The 18,352-nt window shown below is 57.2% G+C and overlaps 1 protein-coding gene across 5 annotated transcripts; it reads right to left on the bottom strand.

Annotated features, from left to right (window-relative positions):
* Positions 1-569: 569 nt before the first annotated feature.
* Positions 570-11,587, bottom strand: WDR81 (WD repeat domain 81). 5 transcript variants are annotated; one of them, XM_077165476.1, is made up of 11 exons: positions 11,487-11,587; positions 7,662-11,260; positions 6,821-6,928; positions 6,373-6,563; positions 6,078-6,268; positions 5,625-5,790; positions 5,365-5,530; positions 4,154-4,843; positions 3,349-3,494; positions 2,856-3,035; positions 570-1,805 (listed from the first exon to the last, which is right to left on the bottom strand). In XM_077165476.1, exons 2-11 carry the CDS (start codon positions 11,251-11,253, stop codon positions 1,485-1,487), a joined length of 5,751 nt encoding a protein of 1,916 aa, XP_077021591.1. In that variant the 5' UTR covers positions 11,254-11,260; positions 11,487-11,587; the 3' UTR covers positions 570-1,484. The 5 variants fall into 5 exon arrangements, 4 of the variants coding, with proteins under 4 accessions (XP_077021591.1, XP_077021592.1, XP_077021590.1 ...); XM_077165477.1 differs by having other exon boundaries at positions 7,662-9,824; positions 11,487-11,556; XM_077165475.1 differs by having other exon boundaries at positions 7,662-11,573.
* Between the last annotated feature and the right edge of the window lie 6,765 nt (positions 11,588-18,352).

The raw sequence follows: 18,352 nt of genomic DNA, 5'->3' as shown, positions 1-18,352 counted from the left end.
CAGAAAGGGCAGGGTCCTGGCTCTACATCAAACCTTGGGCAATACCACGAGGTGGGGATTATCTCTGGCTTAAGTCAGGCTCAGAGAAGCGAGGTGGCCTGCCCAAGGACACAGAGGTGGGCTCAAAGCCACACTCAGATTCCTGCTTCCAACATCCTCTCCTCTCTCCCACTGCTGCCTCCCACCTCCCAAGGAGAGGAAGGAGAAGTGGCAGGAGCCTGTGCAGGGAACCCAGGATGGGATATCTGTTCCTGAACCTAACAAGCCCAGGATCTTGGTTGGCTGCCTTCACCCTGGGCCACCTAGGAAGAGAGATTCCAAAGATGCAGCCTCTCCCAGCGTGTGACCTTGTAGGAGAAATGCCTCCTTACCCTCCCAAGGGTTCTGGAAACTGGCCTCAGAAACCAAAACCCCCAACCCTGTGCCACCCAAAGAGAGTGATCAGGCTGCCTCCCTACCGACCTTCTGTACTCCTTGCCCTCCTCTTTGCCCTGGAAGCTGCAGGGTCTCAACTCTTCTCCACTCTAATATCACCAACAAAGAAGAAAAGCCTAAGTCCATTCCATGGCTCTTATTAAGGATTTATTGATAATTTTTTACATCTATTGCAAATAATGAGGAGGCAGCAGGAGCCGAGCCTCAGACCTCATCTCTGCTCCAGGGGGTGAGGACCAGGGGACACCTGGATCTTCCTGTCCCCTGGGAGAGACCTGAGATGCAGAGGTGATTTTTCTCGCTCCTTATCTCTGAGTCTTGGAAGCAAGCCCTCCCCCCACGGGGTTCTGGGCCCAAGGGCTGCCTCCTCAGCTCAAGGCACAAACACTGTGGCTGGGAGTGGGAGGGCAAAGCATGGGTTCACTCTGGGCAAGACCCAGCTGGTCCAGCTCATTTTTCCAACCCTGATCCTGCCCTCTTTCTTCCCCCACTGGTCCCACACTGGGCAGGGCCTGGCTGGGTGGACACTTATAGCCCAGAGCAGGACCTTAACTCCTGACCCACAGCTAGCCCCCCTGAGAGGCTGGGGTCCCAGCACCATCAGTACCCTGGACTGGGGCAGAATCCCCGTCCCTGAAGGACAGGAGCAGAGATAGCCCAGCAAGGGGCCTTGGTTGGAGACGGGCTGGGCAGGGCCACTCTCCCTTTCCTTTCCTAGGACTTCCTGTCCTCATGTGGACCCAGAGGGCAAGTCAGGGAGAAGCCAGGGTAGAGGTGCCCATGCTTGCCCTCTTGCTTCTAGCAGGCTCAGGGCTGCATCTCCCAAAGCCATAAACACTTGTGAGACTCCTTCTTGCAGACCTGGTGGCTCTGGGAGATCAGCGGCCTGGGCACACCCCAGATGGAGGCCCCAATGTCAGGCTATGTGGGTACACAAGGCATGGCACCCAAGACCTGCCGGGAGGAAGCTGCTGGGGGAGCAAGAAGAGTCGGAGGTGGACTCCCAGGGGATGTCTGCCCACCCTTGCTGAGCAGGCCTCTGACTTAGCCTATGCCAGGAGGCGGACGACTCCATTGTCCGAGCCCAGCAGGAGGTGGCGCTTGGTGGGCAGCAAGGCCAGGCTGGTGAGTGTGCCGCGGAAGTTCTCGGAACTGAGCTTGGTGGTAGCCTGGGAGGGTGGCTCAAGCAGGGAGCAGACGCCGATCTTGTTGGCCACAGTGCCAGTGACCACCTCACTGCCATACAGGTCAAAGGTGTGGATGGGGTCAGATGCTGACTTGTAGTGGTGGATGGGCTTCTGCTCAAGCTCCTTCCAGATGGTCAGGGAGTGGTCAGAGGAGGAGCTGACCAGGATGCTGCTGTCCACTGCCTGCCCAGGAGAGGAGAGCCTCAGCAGGGGCCTGGGCCCCCCAGTATGCTCACCCCCCGGGGCCTTCCTGTTTCCTCCCACAACATCTCACAGGGAAGACACTACGCATCCTCAAAGGTTGACACCCTCTCAGGTTAGGCTAATGTTAATATAACGTTTTTATTAACCTAAGCAACACCATCATTCTAGAACTTACTATCTACGGGATTGAGTCAGGCATGCCCCTCACACTTAATCAATCTTCATAACTGAGGTAAATGCTGTCATTGTCCTCATTTTACAGAAAGAAAAAATGAGGCTCAGAGAGGTTAAATAGTCAGCCCAAAGTCACAGAGCCAGTAACTAAAAGAACCAGGACTAATACTTAGGCTGATCCCAGAGCCTTCCTGGCCCTTTTATGGAATGTCAGAGAAACCTGGAACACAGGGTCTCCAGGGTATCCTGACCTGAGCAGTGGCAGCATGTGTCCTCTGGCCTCTACCCAAGACAGGGAGGAGAATCCTGTGTGCCTGGAGAAATCCTCCCACAGCAGCCCTGTTCCTCCCTTCCTAAACCTTCCTGAACAGTCCCCTGAGGCCTATGATTGAGAATGGAGGGGGGCGCAAGAGAGGGGGGCAGGCTCCCCATGCTCAGGCCTGTCTATGACCCCACCAGGGCAGCCCATTAGGGGGCATGGACTCTGTTCGGTGGTCTGGAGGCAGTAAACAGTTTCCCGGCTGAGCTTTATTTAACCCGAACTGGGTCACGGACAGAGCTTGACCCCTGATCCTCCAAGCAAGACAAATATGGATAAGGGTTATTCATTAGAACATCTCCAGGGAACAGTAGGGTCAGCTCTGCCCCCTCGGCCCCGCCCCCAGGGTCTGCTCCTGCCAAGGCCCCTGCAGTGCAGCTGGCTCCTGAGTGCGCCCAGGAGGGCTGTCTCCCTGATCGCCAGTCCTTGGGCAGGTGTCAGAAGGACCGAGCCTGGTCCTGTTCCAGGATGAGCCCAAAGCAGAGCTGATGGGCTGGGGCTGGGCGGGGAGGAGGGGAAAGGGACCTGCCCTTCACCTTGATCTGCAGGATGTCCCCCTCATGGGCCGGCCAGCCACGAAGAACCAGGCCTGTGCGGGTGTCCAGGAGCACCATGAAGCCTGAAGAGAAGCCGGCCACCACGCTGCGGCCATTGGGGCTGACGGCCAAGGAGCGGACGAGCCCAGGGTTCAGGCCGCCGCCCAAGCGGAACTCATGCTGCAGGGGCGGGAGAGTGAGCTGGTCGGGCCACCGCCACCCCAGCCTGCTTCTTCTCCCTATAGGTCCTAACCCAGCACCCGAGCCCACACAGGGGAAGGCCTGGAAGAGAACAGCTCAGATGCCCTTCCTTCCCCTCCTCCATCCCCTTCATCACAGGCCAGAGTCCCACCCCCAGGGTTGGCTGCTGTGGGTGATTTGTCTCCAAGGAAGAACATTAAGTGCCCCGGGGACCACACCCTGCTTTCTCTCTGCAAGGTCCCCTCCCTGCCAGATCCCCAGGCCAAGTTCAGGGAACTGGATGGCCCCTGACCTGAAGGCCAGGTTTCCTGGAATCCACAAAGCGCAAGGTAGAGTCAGAGCTGGCCATGGTGATGCTAGTGTGGGGGGCAGGCATGACGGCCACGGCGGTCAGGGGCACCCGGCTGTCTGAGGGCTCCACCGTGCGAAGGGTCTTCCCTGGGAAGGAAGGGCGCCGTGGACCTGGGGTGGAGCAGCTGATGCCAGAACCCTGGCCCTCCAGCCCCCTGACCAACCCACTCCTGCTTCTAATGCCCCAGGGGCCTTCAGAAAATGCTCAAGACATTGCTTGACCCTCACAACTTTCTGTTTTCATGTCCTGGCCGGACACCCTTCCCCAGAGTAATCTCGTCCCTTCACACAGCACCCCCCACCCCATCACCACAGATCAAAAGCCCCCTTCCCTGCCCACCCCACCTCTCCATCCCCTTTCCCCTTTTAACTGCCTTTCTCCCTGTAACAATGCCCCCCCCCGAAAACCTCACAGTCGAGCCACCACTGGCTGAACAAGTACTCGTGTACATGTCAAGTCAAACCCCTACAGACATTAGCTTTGTAAGTCAGTATTTCTGATTTCGTTTTACAGGTGGGGAAATTGATGCTTCCAGCGGCAAAATGACTTGATCAAGGTCATTTTGATCAAACTCAGGTCTGACCAATTCCAAGCCCTTAACTGCTCCTCTGAGTGGTCTCATTCAGCCTCCCCCAAACACCTCTATTACACCCCAAACCTTCCACCCTGAGGTCCCATTCCAGAGGCCTGGCATGGCACAGGATGGCAGGCAGCAACAGAACAGGTCTCACCTGGGCCCGCTCACCTGTGAAGGGGTCCCAAAGGTGCACAGCCCCATCGCAGCTCACCAGGTACTGTGGGGCCTCCAGCTGGCCCACGAAGAAGACACTCTTGCGGTGCTGGGCATAGACGAGGCGGGGGGCTGTCTCGCTGGTGCCGTCCCCATAGTTGTAGAGCGGCCAGAGACGCACAGTACGGTCCTTGCTGCCACTCAAGAAGAAGTCCTCGCTGCTCAGGGGTGCCACGCACTTGACAGCCCCCGAGTGGCCTTGGAAACTCTGCAGGCGGATCTGGTGGAAGTGAAAATGGGCGTCCTGCTGGCTAACGCCAATCTCATACTGCCAGTACGCCAGCCAGTTCCCGCTCAGCCCGTGGGCGCTCCGCGGCAGCTCCTGCTTCAAAATGTTGTCCTCGCTGCTGCCACCGAGGCCCCCACTGCCCACCCCGGAGTTGGGGCCTAGGAGCCCAGAGCTCTCGGGCTGAGAGTCCGTGGGGATCTGGATGCGATTCCCAACGAGGACGCTCCCGAAGGTCCCCGAGTGGCCGTCATCCTGGGGGCAGCCCCCACTCTTGGGGTCCCACTCAGGGCCGGTGCTAGGTACAGCAGGCTCCATACTGGCAGGGCTGCGGCTGCTGGGGCTGATGCTCTCCAAATACAGCCCCGCCAGCTCCCCGACCAGCTCGTGGTTGGGGATGATTTTCTGGATGATGTCACCTGCACGGGGTGGGAGAGGTCCTAATATCAGGGAAGCTGCTAGGGACTGCCACCACCCACCCAGGGCTTGAGAACCACATGAGACAGAGCAGGTACTGGCTGAGTAATTCTGGGCAATTAATTCTTCGTCTTTGAGCATCCGTTTCCTCCCCAGTAAAATGTGGATTCATTCATTGAGTATGAACAAATGGAGTGTCTTCTACATGTGCTGGGTGCCATGCTAGGCCCCGGATAGAGAAGAGTGAATGAGAGAGTTGGCTCTCTGCCCTCACAGAGCTTAGATTTTAGTGGAGGGGTGATAATAATAATACTTAACTTGAGTGATGTCATCCTGTTCAGTCTCTGTTTATAAGTTGCCTTGGGACTCAGGATCTAAGGCCAAAAATCCCTTTACTCTGACCCAGATAACTGCTCAGCACCCACTGCTGACTCTAGGGCAGGGGTGGGGGGAGCACGGGCCCCTCCCAGGGAAAGAGACGCAGCCACAAGCTCTGCACCCGGGAAAGCCGGCAGGGCCGTACCCAGCAGGCAGGAGAAGGGCACGTAGATCGTGTATGCCATCTCAAGGGTGAACACTTTCTGCAGCTCGTCCAGCAGGGCGGGGTCCACTGGCCGCTGCTGACCATCCGAGAAGGCCACCTCTGGCAGCTGGCCTTCACTGCGGCCACCAGGATCCAGCTTCAGATCCTGTGGGCAGGAAGCCCAGCAGATCAACCCAGTCCCCCCACCCCACCCCAGCCCACCCCAGCCCAGGCCACTCCTGCCAGGCAGGCCCGCCCACCCGGTACTGAAGCTCGTGCAGCTGGGAAAACACTTGAAAGAAGGTGGCCACAGGTTCGCTCAGGTGTAGCTGGACCATCTCCTGTCCGATGCGCAGACAGATGAGGGCGATGAGGCTGATGGTTTTCACACACAGGACGGTCCGGGCCTGGGCCCCACTTGGGAACCTGGAAACAAGGTTTGTGAACTCCAGCCCCCCGTGCTGCAGGACTTCCCCAAAATCTATCAAACACTTTAAGTGGAAGGGAGCCACCGGACCAAACAGTCCAATCCAGCTGAGGACACTGAAACCCAGAGAAAGGGTGCGGCTTGCTCAGGGTCACAGAGCTGATCCCAGAACCTAGGAACCCTGCTACCCAGCACAGGGCTAGTCTCTCCCCCCTAAGCTTCCCAGCTCCTCCTGGGAGGTCCCTCGGCCAGGCGGCTCCCACCCCAGAGGTGGGCAGAGGCCTACCCCGTGACGAGGGAAGTGAGAAAGCTGAGCACAGGCAGCAGAACCTCGTGGCTGATACGGGGCAGGATGTCCATAAGGGTGGTATCCGAGAGGTACACGATGACCTTCTGCGCCAGCGTCACCGCCGCCAGCAGCCCTGCCTCCTTACGGCTGTTCAGACGGCTGGCGCCAGAGGTGCTACCCGGGGTCACCTACAGCCACAGGACAGATCAGGGCCAGGCTGCCCCAGAAATCCCAGCCAGCCCTCAGGCTTCTCAGCCCCCTCACCCTTGGGCCTGCTACATTGGAGACTGACCAGGTAGCTGATGTAGGGCAGGTATTGGTAGGTTAGGACGGGTTCCCCATACAGGTGGGCGATGTGGAGGAGGCAGCCAAGCACGGGCCCTGACACCACGTCGCCCAGCACCGGCCTCTTCTGGTAGATGTTGCCAGCGCTCAGCGGGGGGCTCTCACCACCACTCATGGTGAACTGCTGCCGCATGGGACCTGCCAAGGAAGGGCCAGCAGCCTTGAGCGGCCAGCAGAGGGCAGGCGGGAGGGCCATGGGGGCTGCTCCTGCTCACTCTAGCCTAGGGCCCGTCCCACCCCCATCCAAAGAGGGGAGGAGCCCAGAGACTGGGACCCAGAACCCAGCCTGAAGGTGGTCTGAGGCGGGGACAGGAAGGACCCCCAAGACGGGAGGCTGAGGATGTGAGGACAGCCTGGAAGGAAGTGCCTGCCTTCAGGATTGACCCCAACCTTACCAACATAACAAGATGTCAACAGGCGGAGGAGGTTCCGGGCCACGTGGCGTGAGGCCACGGTGGGGCCGAGCTTGGCGGACAGCCAGCGGACCATCTTGCAGGCCGTATCTACAGGGTGGGGGCAGGCCCTGAGCTCATCAGATAATGGGGGCTCCCCATGCCTCCCACCCCACCCAGCCATCTCCTGAGGCAACCCACTGCCAAGGAGCCCAACCCACCCTAGTCACCCCCTACCCCTACCCTCCATTTAGCAGGGACTAAAGGTCCCTGGCCTCAGGGACTCGGAGCGAGGGGCTTCTGTAGGAGCAGGGAGGTTGCTTATCCTTTCACTGGAATCTTCCCAAGCTCCTTGATGAGGCTGGACCCATCAGGATCCCTCTCTGGCCTCTGCTCACCCTCACTCCCCCCTACTCTATTTTAACCATACAGGCCTTTTCCTGATTCCTTTACTGGACCTATGACAACCTCCAAGCCTCACACATGCTGCTTCTTCCGCCTGGAATGTTCTTTCTACCTAGGACTCAGCCATTTTTGTGTAGTGATCCCCAACTCCTTGAACCTCAACTGTCCCTACCTTCAGGGAATACAACGCTGACTCCCGGAAACGAGATCTAAGCTCCATTTTACATTCCCAAGTAGCGACACGGACCTGTCCCAACATATGACTGCCTACAGTGTGACATCTCTGCTGGCCGTGCACTCTGGGAGTGCAGGACCACACCCGGGGGACATGTGCGCCTGGCTCAGTCCACTGGTTGGCACAGAGTAGGTGCTCGGCCACTGCTGCTGCGTGGCCTGCAGGACGAGTGCGGGCTACCTCCTCCCCGGCCCAGGAACTTACCGAGGAGAATCTTCTGTTCCTTGCCCTCTGCCTGCTCGGGCAACGGCTCCTCCCCTTCCTCCCCGTCTCCCTCGCCACTGGCCACAACCGTATCCATGGACAGCACCGTGTCGGACAGCGTGAGCTCGGAGGTCCCAGTAACCTCTTCTTGCTCCCCTTCCTCCTCCTCCTCCAACACCACGCAGCCTTCCTCCTCCTCCAACTCCTCCTCCTCCTCCTCCTCCTCCTCCTCCGAGCCCTCGCTTTGCTTCAGGTCCTGGCTGCTGTCCCCCGACTGGAGGCTGCTCTTGTCCGCGGGGCCGCCCCCATCGTCCGCGGCCCGCTCCTCGCCCAGGGAGGTCTCGCTGGCACTGCTCTTGTCGCTCAGCCGGCCCAGGCTCACCGCCTCAGGCTCCTGGGGCTGTGGAGACTCAGCCACAAAGAGGCCGGCCTGGAAGCCCTCTGTCTCGGGGAGGTCGGCCTGGTCGAGGAAAGTGACGCCAGACGTGTAGTCCGGGAGCCCCAGGCCCGACGCGGCGGCAGGCTCCCCGTCCATCTGGATCTCCTCCCCAAAGGCACAGGGCCCTGGCCCGGCCCCTGGCAGGCCGTTCTCCTCATCCTCGGCGGCCCCCGCCAGGCCCTTGCTCTCCTCCTGGGAGGCCTCCACGCCGGCCAGCACCTGCAGGACGTGGGGCAGCAGGTGGACGAGGAAGGCCTGCAGGCCCAGCCGCACCATCAGTTGGGCCACAAAACAGTCCGTGTACAGGTAGAAGCGGCCGTGGAGCCGGCAGGGGCTCTCGTAGGCACCAATGAGCGGCTTCAGCAGGTACTTATTGGCATTTTTGGGGCCCAAAGCCCTGGCAACTGGTTCAAATAGGTACCAGGCCGTGTACACGGCCGTGTGCTCCTCAGACATGAGTGACAGCACGAAGGGCAGCAGGATCTCCAGGCCCTCGGGGGTGATGTCACTCAGCACTGCGCCTAGCTGCTGCCACAGAGCAAACACCAGCTCCCGCCCCTGGGCCTCATCCTCCACGCGCCTCGCCTGATACAGGAGGATGAACTTGTGCAGTGCCGGGAAGTATGGAGGGAAGGGAACCACGGAGCTGAAGGGACTAAGGAGCTGGGCTGGGCAGGGCGGGGGCAGTCCCTGGGAGACAGGCCGGTACTCAAACAGTGGGTCCAGCCTGCTCCTCTGAGCAACCATGGGGTCTTCAGGGCCACTCAGCTGCAGAAGCGTGTCCAGCACAGGCTGCAGAGACACAGGGACCTCTTTGGGGTGCCGGGTGCAGAGCCCCCGAACAGCCTCAAAGCGTACCCACAAAGGTGCATCAGGCTGCAATGTCCGGACCCTGGTGGCAAACACCATCTCAGCCAACAGGACACCCAGAGCCTGCATGTCCCGATGGAAGAGGTCCCGCAGCTGCATGGGTGGCTGGGCCTGGGGCTGCTCAGGCACCTCCAACCGGCCCCCTACACCTTTAGCCAAGAAGTTGCCCAATTTCTCCAGCTCCTCCAAGGCTTGCATGGGATTGAAGCTCTCAGGAAGAAGGATCTTCCCCTCCTCCCCTTCTCCGGGATCCACCCCAGCAGCTTTGCTCCTGCGGACTGGTCGAGAGGCTGGGGCTACGGAGAAAGACAGGAGGCCAGGGGGGGCTTGACTGGAGGAGGAGAAGCTCAGCTGGTCCCCCGCTTTCCCAGCGAGGGAGATGGAATCCAGAGCTTCTGTGGCCTGCTCCAAGTCGTCTTCCCCTGCCCCGGGCCTGTCTCTAGTCCAGCCAGCCTCACAAGGAGTGGCCTCCAAAACCAGCCTACCTGCCCCGTTTGTAAGCTGTCCTGGCAAGTCCTCCCGGCCTGTGGTCTCCTGAATGGTCTGAACCAACAGTCTGGGGATGAGCGGAGGCTCAGGGGCAAGGGCAGGAGCCCCGGCCAGGCGCTGGGGGTGCGGCTGGTTGAACAGCTGTACCACTCCGTAGCTGCTCAGGTGGGTGTGGGCGTCCACCAGGTGCAGACACACATTCTTCTCCTTCACAGCCTCCTTGCCCTGGAGCTTGTAGCCGAAGGTGAGGTCGATCCAGTGGTGCAGGTCCTGGGACACCTCACGGCTCTCCAGCAATGCCCGGTGGGCAGCCACAAACTCCTGGTTGGAGCTGCACCAGGCCGGCACGTCCAGGTCAGGCATATCTGGGTGGATGGAGCAGAAGATAGAGGGATCGGTGTAGAACTCAGGGATGCACTCGTCAGGTGTCCAGTTCTGCATCCGCTCCATGGTGGCAGGATACTCATGGGGCTCCCACTGCGCGCGGACATGGCCACAGAGCACCGACCGGGGTGTGCGCCGAGCCTTGTACACATAGTAAGTGATGTCGGAGAGCACGTCTGAGATGTGGTGAGGTACGTGAGGTGGTTCACTGCCGCCTGCACCACCTGCCACAAACGCCTGCCGCGTCATCTCGTATGTGAAGTCCAGCTGCTTATCCCCCTTGTTGAGGCGGAACTTGGACTTGCGCAGGTCTCGGAAGCGCCCATGGGGCGTGGTAAAGTCTACCACCCAAGGCAGCACTGGGTGGTAGTTGGGGTCCCCCTGCCGCCGACCTGCCAACCGATTCAGCTGCATGAGGTAGTGGAAATTGCTGATGCGGCCGTGGACCCAGTCCAGCACAAGGCCCCTAAGTTCTTCCCGGCAGGAGGGATACCCAGTGCTCTTTCCCTGCTCCTTTCCAGTCTGAGAGCCAGCCCCATCCCCCGCTACAGGATTCTCCTCAGGGCTCTCGTAAGCCCTCAGATCCAGCCGGAGCTCGCTGCAAAGCTTCTCATCTACAGAGATATGGTGCAAAGACAGGGACCCGCAGGCCAGCCCCTGACGGTGACAGGCATCCATGGCCCGCAGCACACGGTAGAGAATGAAAAGCACCTTGGCTTGGCTATTGGTCAGCTTGGCAGGGCTGAAGGTGACCACATCGTGCAGGGAGAACTGCACATAAGGGTGTACTACGTACAGCATGTCCAGCGACTCCAGCAGGGCCTCAGCTCGCAAGAGACTGGGGCACGCTGGGCTGCCCCGAGGAGGACAGAGGCCATCTCTGGCATATGACAGGCATTGGGCAGCTTCACCCACCGGCAGGAAGGGGCAACCATAGACCCTCTGCAAAGCCTGACGAACTGAGTCCAGGGCAGGCACGGCTGAATGGGCAGGGCTATGGCTATAGGGCTGCCCATAAATGCGATATGCATGCTGCCACAGGTTGCGATAATTCTGGGCAGCTACATCCTGCATGAAGCGAGTGAGAGTCTCTGGGCCGCAGGAGGCCTCCTCAAGGGGCAGGCCCCCACCCAGCGGGTAGGATAGCCTCTGTTTCCGCAGCCCATGCACCTCAACTCGAGTCCAGCCCAAGGGCAGCCTCTGCACCGATCTCTGCAGAAGAGTTCTGACTTCCGCCTCGCCCAGGCCTTCTGCCCGCGGACAGGGTCCCAGAGGCAGCCGGCGCTCCCGAAGGTTGGCTAGCCAGCGCACGGGCACTAGGGCCACTACATGAGTCTCCCCCGGGGCCAGAACCAGCTGCCGGGCATCGATGTTCAGGTCCCTCTCCACGCTCCGGAGCAGCCCTTCCATTGCAGAGCTTGGGAGGGGAGAGCAGCCCTCAATCCGAGTGGCAGGAGCAACTTCCCGCCCCCTGCTCCCCTGGGCCATCCCCTCCTGGCCGCCTGGGGACAGCACCGGGCTGAGCCCCGCCACTGCCCTCTTTACGCCGGCTTCCAGGGTCCAAGCCTGGGGAGAGGCGGTGGGGCCGAGGCGGTGGGGTGTGAGCCTAAAGGCAAGAGAGGAGAGGGAGGGGGCGCTCTTACCCCTCCGCAGGGTCTTTCGCTCCAGGCGCGGCCGGGCTGGAGCTGTTGGGCGCCAGCGCCGGGCTCCACCGTGACGGGTCAGCTGACACAGGTCACGTGATTGCCCCGGCCCGGAAACAACAGCACGTGGCTCTAAAGGGCCGGACGGGACCCCGCCTACCACAGGCGCCCCCACCCGGCGGCTTCCTTTCGCTTCATCTTTGGGCCAGCCCCAGGGGTGCTGGGGAGGAGAAAGCCGAACGGCCCAAGAGATTGCCCCTCCCTCCCTGCTATCTTCTGCTCGCGCCAGAACGCATATCTAGGGGGGTTTTCTCAGAGATCCCAGCCTTTAGCGGCCTTATCTCCCCTCTGGTTTTACGGATAAGAAAATTGAAGCCCAGAAAGGGAAAGTGTTAGTCGCACAGTCAACGGCAGCGCTGGAAATTTTTTTTTTTTTTTTTTTTTTTTAAAGGAAAGACAGAGAGAAGGAAGGAAGGATAGAAGGAAGGAAGGAAGGGAAACATCTTTAAACATTTTCTTGTTTTATTGTATTCTGTTTCTCCGTTTTTGTTACATGGGCTGGGGCCGGGAATCGAACCGAGGTCCTCCGGCATAGCAGGCAAGCACTTTGCCCGCTGAGCCACCGCGGCCCGCCAGCGCTGGAAATTTTGACATTAAGTCCCCCAGCGCCCCCATGTTACTTTTCCAAAGCATTTCATCAACATTCCAATTGGGCCTTACGGAACTCTGTGAGATCGGGGAGGGCGGTTATTATGGTTTGTATCTTACAGTGATAACAAGAGACGCCAAAGTGGTTTGCTATTGGTTTGCTTAGACTAGAAGCCAATGCACAGTTTCTGCCCTCGGAGCTCACCCTCCCAACAGCTCTTCCTCCACCTTTAAAAACAGCAAAAACTCTGGGAAATCTGAGGGAAAAAAGTGGCCCAGAGCCAGTGGCCTGGAGTTCTTGGGAGAAAATGTTCCCCCAAGACTTCCTGTTGAAGTGCCTCTGTGGTCAGGCTTGCAGATGCCACGGTGGCTGGGGGAGGGGGTGCTGTAGCGCGGTGTGGGGAAGGGAAACCAGAGACTTGGCACCAAAACGACATGACTCCTTCAAGGGGTCTTAGTTCTGACTCATGTGCAGGACAGATAGGCCATTGTCTGCAGTGAAACCACTGCCTGGATTTTTTGTCTTTTTTTTTTTTGAGTCTCACTCCTAGAGGGAGAGTTTGCCTCATTTAGGAGTCTGATGTAGAGGTATAGGGGGTCCTATAAAGACACTTAAGAAATCTAAGATAGGAATGGCTCCGCCATAATCTGATTCCATATGTCGCCTCTTTATTAAAGGGGAGCTGTTAACTGCTGATGTGTTGGTCACATGACCTTGGACCTTGGGCTGTCCTCACCACAGCCCTTTTAAGAAGATATTTTTATGCTCACTTTAAGATAAAGCAGACCACTCTAGGTAACTTGCCCAAGGCCACGTAGCTAATAAGTGATAAAGCCACATTCAAATCCAGGCCTCCCTCATGCTAAAACCAATGTCTTCTGTACTGTTTGGCCGTGCGATGATGGCTGATAAGGAAATAAGGTATCCTGTGACAATCCCCCATATCTTAGCCTTGGTCTGGAAACCTGAGTCCAGGGTCGAGTTTGATGATCAGAAAGTATTGCCTGCTTCTTTTTTTTTAACATAGTCTTTTTTTATTAGAGAAATTGTGAATTTACAAAATAATCATGCATAAAATGCAGGGTACCCGTACACCAGCTCACCGCCAACACACTGCGTTGGTGTAGAATATTTGTTACTATTGATGATAGTTTTAATAATTGTATCTTTTAATAGCAGTTACCTTTGTTACAGTTGATGAAAGATTATTAAGATAGTTCTATCCATGCTCCAGTATTTACATTAGGTGTATGTTTACTCATATGACACTCTATTATTACCACCTTCTTATACAATTGTTATAATTCATGAAAAAACATCCTTATACTTGTATTATTAACCATACTCCATTGTCTACAATAGGGTTTATTGTGCTTTACTGTCCTATATTTTATCTTTTAATTTTTTTCTAGTAATATATACATCCTGAAGTTTATTTAATCACATCCATCTACATAGTTCAGTGCTATTAATTACACTCACAATAATGAACAACCATCACCACCATCCATTTCCAGACTTTTACTATTACCCTATACTGTTATTGCCTGCTTCTTAAGACCAGAAAAATTGGGTCCACCTGGTCTTCGCTCTGGTCTCAGTTTATCAGAATAGGCGCTACATTTTCTTTCTGCCACGTCTGTGTGCACCCTGACCTCTAGTGGTTTAGGCGTATACTGCAACAATGACCTTGAGTATATCTGGCCTTATTTCTTAGAATTCACTTTTTCCTCCCTTGAGATGCTAGGAATTGGTGCACGGAGATTTCTTGGGTACTGACTGACACCTTTGACACCTTCCCCGGTCTGAACTCCAGAGTAATGGTTTTCAAACTTTTAGTGTGTACTTCTGATTCAGTAAATCTAGGGTGATAACCTCAAAATCTGAATGATCAACAAGCACTCCAGGTGCAGACAATCTGCGGACCATATCTTGAAAAATAATGCACTCAAATTTCCTTCCCTCCACAGACGCTCCCTCTGAATCCCAACCCAGCACCCTTGGGCATTGGGGCATCTGGGACCAAATTAGCTACACCCTTTCACCAGCCTCAATATTGGATTTCCTGAAGGTTATGCCTTGGTTAGTCAGGGAGGGAGACTACAGCTGCCCCGGCAATCAGGCCATGCTAAGTGAGTAAGCTCTTGCTGATCTGGCCAGGAGAGAAGTGAAGGACGCTAACATTTATTCATTTAGTGCACCAGCTGTGGGCAGAGTGCCAGTTACTGTGCTTAGTGTTTCGTTTGTTTCTTTTTTGCATGGGCAGGCACCAGGAATAGAACCCGGGCCTCCAGAATGGCAGCCAAGAATTCTGCAACTGAACCACCATCCCACTGCCCTGTGCTCAGTGTTTTTGAATGTCATTTTTTTAAATCCCTACACACACCATGGATTTATCATTCATTCTTTTTTTGTAGATGAGGAAATTGAGGCTCAGAGATGTAACTATCTTCAATGAGTTTCCAGCTGGTAAGAACTGGGATTTGAACCCAGGTTTGTCTAACTCAATGGTTCTCAACTGGGGAAGATTTTGGCCCCCAGAGGACATTTGGCAATGTCTGGAGACACTTTTATTGTCTTGAGGTGGGGAAGGTGCGGGGACTCGTACTGCCATCTAGCGGGTAGATGCCAAGGATGCTGCTAAGTATCCTACTATGCACAGAATAGTCCCCCTACAAGAAAAAATTACCCACCCCTGAATGTCAGTAATGGTGAAACTGAAAACCCTGGATTCGAAGCAGAGCAAAATGGTGAAGGGTTTACTCTAAGGGCCTTGGATCTGAAAGGGATGGGATTTCTAGGCTAAGGATAATGGAGCATGGGGGCAGCTGGTAAGGTTTCCACTTCTTCCAAGTTTGGCCAAGGCCCTGCTCAGTTTCTCCCACCCTTGCCAAGTTAGTTCTGCGACTTTACACCCAAGCTTGTCCTGAAGTGACCCAGACTTCCAGCTCAGAGCTGGGGTAAAATAATTATCTACCTGGGTCTTCCTGCAGGACTCTCCAGCCAAGCCCCTGGTTTCTGGGGCCATTATGTTCCACCTGCAGCCGGTGGGAAGCACCACATTAGCACCTTAAAGTGGAGGGTGTGGGGATGTGAGCAGGGTACCTCTGAGAGTGAAAAATGGAGCAAGTAGCTAAGGGCCATGTGACCTGTGAAAGCAGAAGTGAAGTAGTGGGCAAAGTCAGGAGGATCCCGTTAGCAGGACCCTGTCTGGGAGGGAGAGAGGAACTTGAACAGGGAGCAGGTGGTGGCCAGCCCGGGGAGCAGGGTTCTGACACAAGGGCTTGCTTTCCACAGCCATTCCTCTCCCCTAAGCTTAGTACTCAGGAGAGAAGCGAAGGACGTTGTACCTTCTCCCATGCCCAGTCCTAGAGCACACACACACTCATTCAGCCACCATTCTGGACCTCCCAAATACAGGCCTCCCCACTAGACCAGGCAGACTGACAGGGCTTAAGCTGACTGTGTCGACAGGAAATACCTCTCCTTCCAAGCTCAGAACCTCTGAAGCACTAAGCAAGCAGATGCGGGGGAGGGAGACTGTTGGAATAAGGAGGAAGAGGGCAGATGTACTATCAGGTCCTCCATATTTGGGGTTCCATCTCTTTTCTCCCCTCACCACCCGAGGGGTGGAGGAAGGATAAGGGGATGGAGGAGGGCAGGCCGAGAGGAGGATGTGGTAACAGCGGATTCGTCCCCTGAGGTCACACTTTCCTACAATCAGCTGTTACTGGGATGGGAGGCAGGAAGTTCCGTTAAAGGTACAGTGTTCTGAACGCAGGCTCTCAATTCTGGAGCTCCAAGGAGCGGTAGCAATCACTCCCTGGAGCCCGTATTTAACCCAGAAGGTACCATTTCACACCCCACTTCCCATCCCCCCGGCTCCGTGATGCTCGCCGCAATTTAGAACTCATGGAAAAGTCAAAGATCCCTGTCCACGCGGTCCTCTTTGGTGATGCTGGAGGTGGGGCATGATTAGAAGGGGTGGGTCCCAGACTAACCCCTTTAAAATAAGCAGTTTAGCAGCTTTTGCCAAGTCATTGGGTTCGGTTCCGGTTTTTGCCCATCCCCCGCCCGCCTGGGCTCTGATTGGCCCCTGGAGAAGGAGCTGCTTTCTCATTGGCCTTCGCCTTTGAAATCTCTTCCCGAAGTAGGCCTGAGTCGGAGAGAAGCTTAATAGAGTGAGAGGTTAACGGTAGTATGGGTTTGCTGAGCCGTTGCACTTTGGCATAGCCCTTCCCTTACTTTCTGACCTGCAGTCTTCCCTCTAATCTCAGGTGAGATCAGTGCTATGAGTACTTTGTTAGCTGCTTCCAGAAAGACTCTGAGCTTTTCTGCGTCTGGGACAGATATCTTCTACAAAAAAAAAACTTTACTGCCTAGAAAGGACTTCCCAGAAGGGGAAGACCAAGGACTCCCCAGTGAAAGCTGGGGCTGGGCGGGTCAGACATCCCTTTCTCTCCCCAAAGGACTCGGGAATCCTCCAGTGGAAGAAGCGGTTGCCCTGGGGGTTGATTTCCATCTTTAGCTCTGTTCACTCCTGCCGTTTCGTTAGCGTCACCTCCTACCGAGCCTGCCAGTCAGTTTTGGGATCATCTAAAACCATGGTCACGGGCTCCCAAGCTAGGGGCTGTAGCCCTTTAAGGACTTCGCCGGGATGGATTCGGATCTCAGTTTAAAAATGCCAACTCACAGAGCGCGCTGGATTCTGGGAACTAAGACTGTCAGACCGAGAACTACCTTGACCAGTATGCATTGCAAACACACTTGCCTTTCACTTCCTTTCTGCTCTTTAAGACTCTAGTTTGACGTAGTGATCTCCAAAGCAAGCAGCGTAGCCGGAGGGCTGAGCCACACCCTTACACCTATTGGCCAGCTCGGCAATTGGTGGGCGTGACTTAATGTAACTCCCACTAGGCGAAGGGGTGGCTGCCTTGCCAATCAGAGCTAAGACGGCGGAGAGGCGGGACCAGAGCGAAGTGCAGGCGCCCCAGAGGGTGTGGCCACGCTGCCCAGCAGTGGGCGGTGATTGGCCCTAGGCGGTGCAATCGCAGCTTGTGCGTCACGACGCTGCCAGCTGATCGGAGACTGGAGCCGGTGTGTGCTGGGCTGGGAAGAGAGACAGCGCCGCCGGCCGTGAGGTGAGGACGTATTCGTTTGCTCCCCTACCCTCAGCACCCCCCAACCCAGCACCAGGTGGGTGTGAGCTGCGGGCCCGGCCGCATGGCGGGGGTGGGGGTGGGGGTGGGTGGGACTGAGTAACGGGGTGATGGAGGAAAAGTAGGGTCCTGGCGGCCACACCCTGCCCTTCCGGGGAAGGGAAGAGAAGGCGGCGGGGGCAGGGGCGCCCGGGGAGAGAGGGGCCTGGGCTGGCTGGAGTAGTGTGTCAGGAGGTTGAACGAGTGGGTCCGGCACAGTAGTCGTGGCAGAAGGTCTTGCGGAGTAGCTGGGAAGAAGCCGAGGGGCCGGAGGGCTGGGGGCGGCTAGCCCGGGTGCCCTGAGGTCGAAGGATTCGAGAGTGGGCCTCCCAGCCTGGACGGGGCGGGAAGGAGGTGGTGCTTTGCCTCTGCCGGCGCTCACTGGGTCAGGGCCAGTGCAGCGTCCTGGCAGGGAAGGGGTCGCTGGGCGGGCCGGCCCCTCCTCTCATTCCCTCCGGGGAATGTTATGTAAGGGGGGAGGGGAGAGGAGTAGGGGGCGGCGGTGCGGGGGCCTTATGCAACGCAAAGGTTAAGGTTTCACCGCGGTTGAGGGGTGAGGAGCGGCAAGGAGGAGGCCTGGAAACTCTAACCCCCCCTTACCCAGCCTAGTTGGCCTTCTTGGGCCGAGAGAAGGTCACCTCCGCACCTCCCCCCAGCCTGTCCGGTTGTGGGGCCCCTAGCCCAGGCCTGGCCCTGACCGTCTGGGAAGCCGGCTGGCTGGGTGGGGCGCCTGGGTTAGTCATCGCCGGGCTCCCTCTCTCCTCCCCCACCTCCCGGCCAACTCTTGGCCCCTCCCCGTGGCCTCCGGCTAGGCTATCACCCCCACCTCCCTCTGGCCCTACTTCCAGCCTTCTCTTTTGGCCTGTCATCCTGGCTGTCAGTCTGGGCTAGGGGTGGACAGGGTGCCAAAGGGTTGATGAAGCAGCTGGTTAGAGGGTCAGTGTCCTGGACCCACCCCGCCCTGCAGCCAAGGGCACCTGCTTGGCACAGACTCTCAGCAGCGGCTGAGTCCTATGGGC

This window comes from Tamandua tetradactyla, chromosome 6 (genome assembly GCF_023851605.1).
Source record: "Tamandua tetradactyla isolate mTamTet1 chromosome 6, mTamTet1.pri, whole genome shotgun sequence".
In the NCBI taxonomy this organism is placed as follows: domain Eukaryota; kingdom Metazoa; phylum Chordata; class Mammalia; order Pilosa; family Myrmecophagidae; genus Tamandua; species Tamandua tetradactyla.
This window is presented reverse-complemented; position numbering and strand designations above follow the sequence as displayed.

Bases quoted from the DNA above. Each gene is read 5' to 3' on its own strand.
- WDR81 (XM_077165475.1), bottom strand. From the start codon at position 11,331: ATGGCCCAGGGGAGCAGGGGGCGGGAAGTTGCTCCTGCCACTCGGATT. The intron at 6,564-6,820 runs GTAAGGTTGGGG...CTTCCTTGGCAG, and splicing joins GTTGACATCTTGTTATGTTG to GTCCCATGCGGCAGCAGTTC. The intron at 6,269-6,372 runs GTCAGTCTCCAA...CTGTGGCTGTAG, and splicing joins TGCCCTACATCAGCTACCTG to GTGACCCCGGGTAGCACCTC.